Consider the following 12,382-nt stretch of genomic DNA (forward strand, 5'->3'; position numbering starts at 1 on the left):
TGAAACCAGACAAAGACTGTATAATATGTGGTGATGAAGTTTCAGAACAGGGACAAAAGAACAGGTCAGAGAAAACGAGATGAGGGACAGAAAGTGAAAAGAGAAAGATGTGTGTGAACGGGTGGGAATGAACCTGTAAGGGCTGCAAACAGATATGCATTACATTTATGTCTGTTTTATTTATATTCTCATGAGGAGCAAAATGCCTTGAACAGGATGGGGGACATCCAAATTGGAGACATTTGGCATTTTTCAATGGGGGTCATTTAAAACAGGATATTTGGTTTAGATTTAGGATTATGTTCATTTTAAAAATTAAGTGAGGGATATTAGAGTGTGGGTGCTTCTCCTTTCTATCCATTAGGTATGTTTTTCCATATACAGTTAATTGGTGTAATCTAAGGAAGGGGCTGAATGCACGCTTATGAAAACAGGTTTAAGATTAAGATCAGGTCAGGCAATAATGAGGTTACACTGTAAGTCTGTATTACGATAGTCAAAAAAAAAGACAAGATGCATTTAAATCTCCAAATACAGAGAAATACTTATTTTAAAGTGGCCTTTGAAGTGGGTCATGTGTATATTGTATATATTGAGAAATCTTCAATCTTTTCTTAATTTAATTCTGAGGAAGATATAGGTAGCTGCATGGTCTCAAGGCCTGTTCCTAAATCACACAATTAAGAAACTACTATAATATCCTTTAAACATATTTCTAAATTCAAACTTGAAGATACAATATAAAATTAATTAGATAATTAATTATAAAATCCTAAAAATCTGAAAAAATTTGATAAATGAATCATATGTGGGTAAGCTGTAGTTATGGATGGTGGATATGTGTTGAGGAGGCTGAAGTATCAGATTGCAGGTAAGTAATGAGGTCAGTGAAAGAGCTCACATGTATAGCAATATAAAGTGTGTGTAAGAGAGAGCGATCAAGGGGAAGAGGGAGGACCAGTAAGAAAACCAGAGCATGAATCACACCGTGAAAAGCAGGGAGGCGTGGTACAGAGGGTGGGACCGAGCTTCAGGCTTGGCACCAGCCCAGTCCAAGCCCATCTTAGCTCTATAAGAGGGACCTGGTCCGCCCAGCTTCACAGCCACTCAGGAAAGCTACCCACTGTGCCTGTCTTCTCACAGTCTCATCAGCCTCTAGCAAGAAAACATGGGCAGACATAAGGTGTATCTGGACAAACTGTCCCGGTTCTTCCAGATCCGTCACCTGCTGCTTCGTCAGGCCCTGGCAGAGTGTCTTGGCACCCTCATCCTTGTGGTAAGTGTCTGTGTGTGTGTGTGTGTGTGTGTGTGTGTGTGTGTGTGTGTGTGTGTGTGTGTGTGTGTGTGTGTGTGTGTGTGTGTGTGTATGTGTGTGTGTAAGTGTGTAAGTGTGTAAGTGTGTGTATGAATGGAACTTAAATTGCACCATCTCATGCTGAAACAGATGTTTAAAACCAAAATATCTGCTATGCTTTAAATGAAAACATTACAACGTTCATACTCTGAAATATGCCGTATGTTGATAATAACAGCTGACCTCTGTCCCCTCTCACAGTGTTTTCTTTTCTCTAAGTACCCTCACTATTCATTTTTTCTATTTTCTTTTGATGTTGCAATATAATCAATTACTCTCAATATGACAGCATTTGTATTCTATCATTTTTGTATTGGCCCTGTTTGAAGGGTGATGAATGATTAGCAGTTCATTAGTAGCAGTGTAATTTGTAAGTCATACACAGACTTCAAAGCGAGTAAAATGACACTCTTTGTATTGCAAATTGAGTTCAGAACAAACAGGTACGTAACAGGTTGTGCATGCACTGTGTACAAAACCATATTAATGATTACACTGCAATATTTGCTTGGAGCTGGGATCTAGGATCCCGGAGCCACAAAACCTCATGACATCCTATTATCACTTTACACTGGGTTAGGTGTGTGAAGAAGAACATGTCAATGCCAAATAATAACTCAGTATCAAAGGGGATTAAACTTCAATTGTAACTACTTACATTAGCCACTTTGATGTTTCCTTGATGATCCTGTTTCTGAATGAAATGAACAACAGAACTTTGTTCGGGAGAAGAAAGAGAGTTCACTTTACTGAGACTCTGGGCTATTCACACTGACAAACACACACCTGTAATAGGCTACTGTTCATTAAGAAGTATTATTTCTCATCCCACTCTTGGCAGAAGATTGGCAAATAGGGTAACACGTTTTACAGTTAATACTTTAAATACTACTACAACAACCAGCTTAGTGGGCAACCTAAAGGCTCCTTTAATGGTTTAACATTTACAGTGCGGCTGTGCTGAGTTTAGTGTCTCGTCTAATTAATCCTCAGCGATTAACAAAGCCAGTTATGAAGGCGTAGAAGCATGTTGCCTTAAACTAAAGAGAGCATTTTATTCTCATACATAATCCAAGTCCATGGGAGGAAAAATTTAAAATTAGTATTGTATTTCCCTCCAGCGGAGCCATTTGCATGAGCTTAGACAGAATTTCAAGTAGCTCAGATATTAAGTATGAATAAGAAAACTGTATAAACACAGATATGCAGTGGAAAACTACTTATGCAAGAAGCCAACGACTGAAAATACTTTATAGTTGCTGTTAGTCAGACAATTAAGCATGTATTGTGACTGCTGATGGTACAGAAAGGTGTGGTACAGGTGATCAATAGGTGACACATGTCGATGGCAGCACTGGGAGGGTCAGTGGCAGAACAATAGTTAGCACATTACAGACATAACATAATTTTACTTCCTCTATCGGAGATTACAGAAGTCTTTCTCCCACTCTGTCTGTGTTTTTGTTTACCACCTTCTCTCTCAATACGTAAGCCTGCCAATACAAGTTTCTACTAGAGTGACAAACGAAGCAAACTGCTCATTAGTAATCAGTTAATATTGTAGAACGACTTGGAGAGATAGGTAAACTGTGCAAGGGTGTGTCTGTGTGTATCTGTGTGTGTGTGTGTGTGTGTGTGTGTGTGTGTGTGTGTGTGTGTGTGTGTGTGTGTGTTGTTGATTTTGTCATTCTTGGCATTGTGTCACTAGCTCCTGACAAGTTGTTAAAACAGGATATTTATGCATTCAGACATCTACACATATTGATTTACTTTTTGGCCACAGGCTGATGTCAGTGTAGCGGATTTGTCTCAGCATGGCAGTCACAACCCCTAAAGGGGCTTAGAAAATATGTCCTTGAAAGGCACCTATAGACAGATCATGTCTTTGGCCATCCCACAGTAACTGTTTTATTAACCCCTCATTGCACTCTCAAAATGTGTACTGCATTTTCCGCTTCAAACCACTGCTTTGACCTGGAGAGTAGCCGCGGGGGGGGGGCTTCTGAGGCTCTTTCATACTGAATTTGAAAAGATCACACAGGTAATGACTTAGAGACTGGTTCCAGGCCAGCAGATTCTTTGCCTTCAGCTCCTAAACAATTGTCAAATGTGTGTTTCAGTAGGCCGACTGCTGTGGGGTTTTTTTTTAATAAGCTCCCCGACTGTGTTAAAAGCTGGGAGTAGCTGCATGGATGCATGACCAGCTGAATCAGCCACTTGAATGTTGGCTGAGGAAGTGGCGGGGTGCTGTTAACTAACTACAACAGTATGACAGCAACAAAGCAAGGTGCTGGAATTCTTCAACAGAGTGAACACACAGTCACTGGTGAATAGGACCATTTCAGAGTTAGGAATAATACTCTCTTTATAATAATAATAATAATATTATTTCCAGAATTGAGTGTGGGATTTAAATGAGACCTTTTCTGGGGTAACGCGATCTAAGTAGGGAAGTTGGCACTCGCAAACTAATGGCCAATCATTTGCAATCTGATGCCTCTGACATTAAGAAAAACCCTGTGAAGTGCAAAGAGTTTTTGTATTTTCTATTGTCACATCACATGAGCCCAACATGTATAACATCAGGGAGACAGAAAACAAAACAGCTAAGCACAATTCTAACGTTGGGCTGATTTATGTAGTATTTTTCCAGTAATGGCTGGCCTCACCAGGGGTGGAAAAGAGTTTAGACTGAGCCCAGCGATGATGAACTCCCCTCAGGCGCCAGTCCCTCTGAGTGTGGTTCCCTCGAGCTAACCTCAACATCTGAGTCCTGTGGTCAGACTGAAAAGCATCCTCATCAGGGGGGTTTAGAGAGCAGCAGCCTAAGCATGGACCACACATATTTCTTTTTCCCAACACATACAAAGAGGACATGGGGATATACACACACACAAACACACATTACATGCAGAATAAACAGTATGGCACCTGCTTGGCAGGACGGCTGCTACATCGAAAGACGACACATGCTGTTGACACATTCTTGTGACAGCATCAGTTACGTCTTTCCCCTCATTCAAAGTGGAAACCAAACTTCGGTTCTTTCCCGTCCCAGATAAATCAGCTGAGCAGTTAGCAGCAACCGTTCGCCCCAGTCAAGGTCAACACAGTGACCTCTCTGTACATACGGTATACTGTACTCCTGTGTGCCATTATGAACACAATAGAGCTCATTTAATTCTGAGTAGAGCTCATTTAATGGATCTTTGTTTTACTGGTTTCACTGATTATGATCATATTGCCTCATTTCCCCCCTTGGCTTGACCTTGAACGGCTGACAAAGCACCAAATGTACAGCATTCATTCAGCATTCATGAGATACTGCATGTGGTTGGTGTGTGGTGCACAAAACGTTGCCCTACTGGGGCATTCTAAAGCCCCGATGTGCCAGGTGCACATCTAATTTTTTGCATGATATGTGTATATATATTATTGGAACCCAGTGTAACCTTGCTTTTCTATTCTGTCTACAGATGTTTGGCTGCGGTGCTGTGGCCCAGCTAGTGTTGAGCGGTGGTTCCCATGGCATGTTCCTAACGGTCAACTTTGCCTTCGGCTTCGCTGCCACCTTAGGCATCCTGGTCTGTGGCCAGGTATCAGGTACACAAAGTCTTTTATTGAAAATTACATTGGTATTAAATCTTTGAGTGACTCGTTTAGTCTTATGATGGATGCATGAGAGTAAACATTTTCTGTGCGTTATATTTCCCAACAAATTCAACTCAGTTGACACGCCTTGCACCTTGTATTGATAATTACGAGTTTGAGTATGTATCTAGGCAATGTTGTTGCATGATTTGTTCATTCATGGTCTATAATATGTACTGACATACTGTTACCATGGTATTCGCAGGTGGCCATTTGAACCCTGCAGTGACCTTTGCACTGTGTCTGCTTGGAAGAGAGCGCTGGAGAAAGTTCCCCATGTACTTCCTCTTTCAGACAATCGGTGCTTTTTTTGGTGCTGCAATCATTTTTGGCATGTACTACGGTAAGGGATGATCCTAAATGTGGAGCCAAATTTAAAGAAATTATGTTGTTACAACCATATATGAAGTGCATTATTTAAGCAACCAGTCTAATAAAAACAATTTTTAATGCTATAATCTGTGTTGTTGAATCACTTTAGATGCCCTGTGGGACCACCCTGGATGTTTCAATGTGACTGGACCTAATGCCACAGCTGGCATCTTTGCTACCTACCCTGGAAAACATCTCACCCTTGTCAATGGCTTCTTTGATCAGGTACTTTTTGAAATGTGGAAAACAGCTATCATACACTCAATTTAGAAATACAGATGGTACAACTCAGGTGTAACACTTTGACTTATGACTTCTTATATGTACTTCTCTCCAACACAGATAATTGGCACAGCAGCACTGATAGTTTGTATTCTAGCTATTGTGGATCCATACAACAACCCCATCCCCCAAGGGCTCGAGGCCTTCACTGTGGGCTTTGTGGTTCTGGTGATTGGATTGTCTATGGGCTTTAACTCTGGCTATGCTGTGAATCCTGCAAGAGACCTTGGACCACGTATTTTCACAGCTTTGGCTGGGTGGGGCAGCGATGTTTTCACGTAAGTGCACAGATTTAAAGTATTTTCCTAATTAATTGTTCATCTCTATGTGATCTCTCCTTAATAATACAAATTTTGTATAATTGTATAATTAACTCTTTTTTTGGTCACCCCTCAGGGTTAGAAATGGCTGGTTCCTGGTGCCAGTTTGTGTCCCATTCCTTGGCACCATCATCGGTGTGATGATCTACCAGTTAATGGTTGGTTTCCATGTGGAGGGAGAAGTACGTGACAAAAAGAGCAGAGACCAGGAGAATGTCCGACTCACCAATGTCTCCAGCAACGACAACTCCAAAGAAGATACCAAAGAAATGCACTGAGTGTGTTACAGACATTCAGCTGCACCCTCGAACACATGCACATTCTGTAAATACTGACACACACTAGCGTTTTTCCTTCCAGCCACAACTGTTTTTTCCAAACCATCCTTACAGCTGTTGGGATATCTCCCAAGATAGCTGCATGTTTGTGAAAACTCTCTTTCCATTATTATGTGATTGTATTATATTGTAGAGCAACGATTGTGTATAAGTGTAGAGGGGAGAAACACAACTTCAAAACACAGAATTACATTAATTCTTTTAATGAAAATGACAAACATTTGGATCTTAGTGTCTGTAACACTCCAGTTTGAACAGTATTGTATCCTTTTTACTAATGTAGTTTTATATATAGTTTTACAGAATTATATACAGTAGATATATTGAGATGAATGTATCTCTTTCTTAACTATGTCCTGTGCATTTTGTCAGTCCAGAACTTTTCACTGTAAATATTTCAGGGAAATTGTCAGGAAATTGAGAAATAAAAAATGTCAAACTTCAAACCTAAAAGACCAGAAAAAATCTGTCAGATAGCATCTTCTTGGGAAGAATGTTGTACATTTTAAGTACAGTATGTGAATGATGCTATCTACGTAGACAACATCAAAGTCAACTCTGTTGTTGGGAGCTGACAAGTAGTGGTAAAGCTAAATCCTTCCCACAACATTCTTCACTTTACCACTGCCATCTGAAAGCAGCTATATTAAAGCGGCTGTCTTTTTATATACACTCTTTGCCCTTTAAAAGTCCTAACCATATATTCTTAAACAAGTAGACAATTGTTGTGATACCAGCTAGCAAATTTGATCATTTGGCCTTTGTATGAACTAAATCGGATCATGCTTGAAAATATTAAATGTGTGTTAACGAATGACAGTTATCTCCTTCTATGTACAGCACCACATTAAACTGTTAATCTGTCTTAAAATTGTTATGTTCATGTATGCTTGTTGATGTGTTTGTATGTAGGTTGAGGGGAAACACTTTTGTACTGAGACCATAAAGTTCTGTTTTTTATCATTGCATGAATGTGGATTATGTTACCCTCTTGTTCATTCTTGTTTGCCACAAATGCTTCTCATTTCTCCAAGGGAGGGGTGGGGCGGTTGAATTGTATTCTATACAGCAGAACACAATTGGACGTACTAGTGAGTTACACCTCTCTGAAAGCAAGTGTTCAAAGCTGTTGAAGGCTGCTCGTTGTAGGACAACATTGGGTCAGATGGGGTCGGATAAGCAAGATGTGTGGTAATTCCATTACTTTAAAAAAAAAGTAACATAATCCATAACATATCCAGAGTCAATTTACATGAGTTACTAGAAAATAGAAAAATAAATAATGTAGGAACTTTGAGCAATTATTGAACATTAAGTTATGGAGAAAAAAAATACACATACCAGACCACATAACACAACATATATATATATATATATATATACATATAATATAAATTCCAGATCATATCAAGGTCAGATTGTGATATTCTGGGCTGATATTGATACTGATGTTTAAAATAACAATTTTGGTGTTCAAGCAACCATGTAACCAGGGCAATGCGAAACAACAGATAAACTTTGGCCACTGACATTGGTGAGCACTATCTCACTTGCCAATAGGCCGCTATCAATCAAATGTCGGCCAATACCAATGTTCGGATGATAAATGCATCCCTACAGAAAAGAGATCAAATATTTCTGGAAACAGCTTCAGAAAATACTCAAGAATCTGTTTTTATGATTCTTGACAGTTAAGAGTACCACCAGTGACTGAACTTAAGAGCCAAGCAGGAAACAAGACTACACAGTGATCTCTACATTCACTCAGCTGTGCTCTTTAATAATGATTTTATGTTCCCAAAAGGAGACTTGCTCCATCATTATGCAGTGCACAGCAGTATTCTACACTGCTCTTTCAAGGCTACACTTTATTTCCAAGCATACCTCAGTATCCACAGACCAGAACTGGGCCACCGTCCTTCAGTGCATAAATCAAATCAGCTCTGGACCGCCATGCCAAGGGTTCACTTTGATAGAAACTCTTGCCTACTTACCATATACCATTTATTAACAAAATATGAAGACATGAAAACATACTTGCTCTTTATCCAGCTTAATATGACACTCGATGTTGAGTTTTCGCACAGAGCATTTCATGAGCATCACAGAAAGGGAAAATGTGTGGCAGACTTTAGATTCTGGCAGGACAATATGAATCAGCAGTTCAGTACAATTACTTCCAACAGGTCTTAGCAGGTCACCTTGCATGTGTGGCAGAGATTAAAGGCTGGAGTACCTGCAAAACACTCACACAGCATTGTTGTCAAAACAGACAGGTTTATTCAGTGGTGGAAGAAGTATGCAAATTCTTTACTTAATAAAAAGATCAATAGCACACTGTGAAAACACTCCACTGCAACTGAAAGTCCTGCTGTAAAAGCCTTATTGAAGTAAAAGTATGTAAGTATTCTTAGCCAAGTAAAAGCACAGTGCAGTAAAATGGTCCCTGTCAGCATGTGATGATTTTGGATTAATCTTACTGCTGGATTCAGGGGTATGTTTCAAAAGATTTTGTAGTTGTCTTTCAATCTGTGGCATAAACAAAGGTCGCAGTTAAACAAATTTGTTCACAGGGGAAATTCATGCTATAGCGATTTTGTTGTTGAGGTATTGGTAGGTTTAGTTTTAAACTTTGAATAAAGTCAGTAAACTCCTTCCCCCCCTTCCAGTCTTAATGCTAAGCTAAGCTATATGCATGCTGACTCTCGCTCCATGATGCACAGAAATAAGTTGTATGAATCTCATGCAAATTGTAGCGACACAGTAAACAGCACATTTCCCCACGTGTCAATTTATTCCTTTAACATTTGAAAGCCAGCAGCGGAGCAGCATTACATTCATGATGATGTAAGCTATCAGAAAATCAAAGCCAGGTCATACGTGTCAGCATGTTGGAGCATCTTTGAACACACCAGCAGCAAGAGTATTCAAAACAGCGTCTCCTCATGAAATAAAACTTTCAAGTCAACCATCGTAATGAAATAAATAAGACCTAAAGGTTCCCTGGATTTAAGGAAATTCTTCCAAAAAAAAATTAGATATGCTTTGTAAGGTTGTTTGTATTAATGTAAGGTATATACAATCTGCAGTCAATGGACTAAAACGTGCCAAACCGTTAGTATAGTTCTTTAAAGAGCTGATCCAAGCAGCACTCACCAACCTTATGGCTGTGGACATATGTTTTCTATTTTGAGCTGCCTTTGCTAGGTACTGTATGCTGCCTGAGGCTCCAATGGAATTCTAACATTAGATCAGGTTTGATGTATTATGGCTCTGTAAGATATTGTTTCAGCAAATTTTTTGCGCTTTGTATTTTTGTATTTTCAAGTCCGTAGGATTCACTTGGCACCAATTGTAGCAGCTAGTCTTTGCCACATTTATTGAACTTTATCTAACTGCATAAACTGGCCTGTGCGAATACTGACTATTTCTACTGCATAGATCTTAAAAGTGGATAAATCCAAATATATCAAATCCAATGTGGTAAAAACCATGTGTAACTAGAACACAAAAGATAATGCTGCTTGTTTCAGCAGGTCCACAGCTTTACAGGAAAAACAAACACGTGAAAGCTCATATTAATCACAGAGGCAAAGTATAAAAGCTTCTAACATTACATCTTGAAGTAAGAAGCATACCTGGATCCCACAAAAGCTTGGTGTAAAAAAATACTCCTTCCCAAAACAGAACGGTTTTCTTGCTAGAACTGTATTATACCCTCAATATAACACCTCACATGAATTTCCTTCTCACAGGATCTGGTACTGAGTACACCTGTAAAATTTCCATTATATCCCCTAAGCCATGTTGTTCATGCCAGAGTCTCATCAAAGAATTTGCACCTGGCTAGATTTCAGCATTGTATAACCAATTTTGACAGGAAAAACAACATGATCTCATAAATATCTGGGGCATACTGGGCATTCTTCACCCTTATATTGCAAAGAAAGAAAGAAAGAAAGATTCTGTATTAAGAGGTGAATTACCCTGTTAAGTTCAAACAACTTTCACCCAACGTTTTACAGAGCAATAAAATGTATCTCACACAGCTGTATGGTATGTCTGGTTCCGACTGCAACACTAATGGCTTTGTTATACATACTATAAAACACCTGAGGGAAGGGTTAGTACCATGTGCAGACCATGTGTGATACAGCAGTATCTACTCTGAAGCTGCAGTGAATCCAAATAGGCAACAGCTACATCGACAACTTTGAGGTGATTCCTAACCATTTACACTAACTTGTGGTGGTGAATGAACCCCCCAAATCATGACATTTCTGCTTGTAACTTCTGAACCGTACAATGCAGAACAATTTTCCTGGATTCTTTGGCCCAACAATTATTTATCCAAAGTACTTTTTCACCTTACCTACCATCAGCTTTAATCCAGTCTTTCTCAAATTTAGTAACAATTATTTGATAGTTTTGAAATCATGCATGGATGCAACGTGTAATAGCAGCCAAAGCAAGATAGGACAGGCATATCTCAACTCCAAGCAATCCTGCAAAATGTAATTGCATTTCATTCTTCCATATGTGGAAAGGAGGTATGCAATCTCCATCTAAAAATGCATGCATTCAAAACTACTAAAATAAGCTTTTTCACAGCTAAATACCATTTTCAGCCAGGAAAAGAAGTGCAGCAACCATGGCTTCTGGGTTAAGTGTGTGTCAGAGCATTGGCTAAATTTACTAATATTCCTGACTACGTCTGCAACAGAAATGTTTATGTTGCAACGTATAATGGCTGCACAGAATTTAAAAAAAAATGCAAATATTGTGACATCTACAATGAAAACAGTGCTGCTTTAAATACAGATTTCATTTCATTTATCTTGTGAGTGTCAATCGATGACTGCGATGAAGACAGATATAACACATGCTCACAATGTGTTAGCATGTGTCTTTCTGGAATTAAATTCAACAGTGGCCACTGTGCCTTGCTGAGAAGGAAATGGAGGCTGCTCATAAATCTAGGGTCCTTAGAACACATCTGTTTATTGTTGCTCCTGTTCCTTCCCTCTCGTCTTCTCCCTTTCGTCCGAGTCTCATTCAGAAATGTCGTCCCCACCTCTTCACAATGCAAAGGGATTTTCCCTGGCGGGATGATTGGTATTTATATAGAAAACACAATCTTACTTATCTGAAAGGTCATTTGAGGGTCAAGGCAGTCTCATGAGTTCTGCTTCATCTGGTAACTGTCTCATGTGGTATATCTGCGAAGCTCAGGGATGAGCAGGATATAACTGTGGTTCAGTGTCTCTGAGAAACTACTGTTCTCCCAACAAAACTATATACTGACAATTGTGCTCTTCTCCCAAAACAAAAAAGACAGGGATTTGTTTGGGATTGCAATCTGCATTTTCAAGTCTTAAAATTGATGTTATTTGTTCCCATTGACATTTTTTTAAATTAGTATTAGTATATAATTAGTATTTTATGGTACTAGTTTTTTTTATCTGTCTCTACTGCTTTGAAATGTGCAAATTGACTGATCTGGAGAATCTGGTAATAAGACTGTGAAAATGGATTTATGATCTGCCAGGATTCAAGAAGGCTGAGTCAGTCCTCTGTTACACACCTCCTATTCATAGCGATGTCGCTCCCACCCTCTTCTGCCTCACCTCCACGAAGACACGTCTGTGCACATACGGTGCATCTTGTTAGTGTTTGGACAGTGACACATTTCCTGTTGTGTTGGCTCAGTACTCCAAAAAATTGATGATAACTGGTCAAAGCACTGACTTTCAGCTTAAAGGGTGTGTGAGGGTGCGCACGTGCACGGTGACTGTGTAGTGCAGTGCGGGAGGACAACGATAGGGTTACGATTGCTACACTATTCGCATAATGTGTACGTAAACAGCCTCAAATTATAGTACAGCGGCAAAAAGGCAGCATTTACCCCCATAGGCTTTGTTTTATTTCAAACCCAGTGGAGCACAAAGCCAAAGCATCACAAAAAAAGACTGTGTGGCCGCTCTATAACAAACATTTAGTAAAAAGTAAAACTGGTATACAGTTACACACAGGTTCAAGGCCAATCAAAGAAAAATATTAAACAA

General features: G+C 39.4%; 1 protein-coding gene across 1 annotated transcript; it reads left to right on the forward strand.

The window, feature by feature from the left end:
- Window positions 1–1,084: 1,084 nt before the first annotated feature.
- LOC127376670 (aquaporin-3) lies at window positions 1,085–7,285 on the forward strand. The gene is made up of 6 exons (XM_051423784.1): window positions 1,085–1,276; window positions 4,831–4,957; window positions 5,211–5,348; window positions 5,487–5,602; window positions 5,720–5,937; window positions 6,056–7,285. Exons 1-6 carry the CDS (start codon window positions 1,169–1,171, stop codon window positions 6,255–6,257), a joined length of 909 nt encoding a protein of 302 aa, XP_051279744.1. The 5' UTR covers window positions 1,085–1,168; the 3' UTR covers window positions 6,258–7,285.
- Window positions 7,286–12,382: the final 5,097 nt, after the last annotated feature.

The sequence above is a fragment of the Dicentrarchus labrax genome, unplaced genomic scaffold, assembly GCF_905237075.1.
Source record: "Dicentrarchus labrax unplaced genomic scaffold, dlabrax2021, whole genome shotgun sequence".
Taxonomy (NCBI): domain Eukaryota; kingdom Metazoa; phylum Chordata; class Actinopteri; family Moronidae; genus Dicentrarchus; species Dicentrarchus labrax.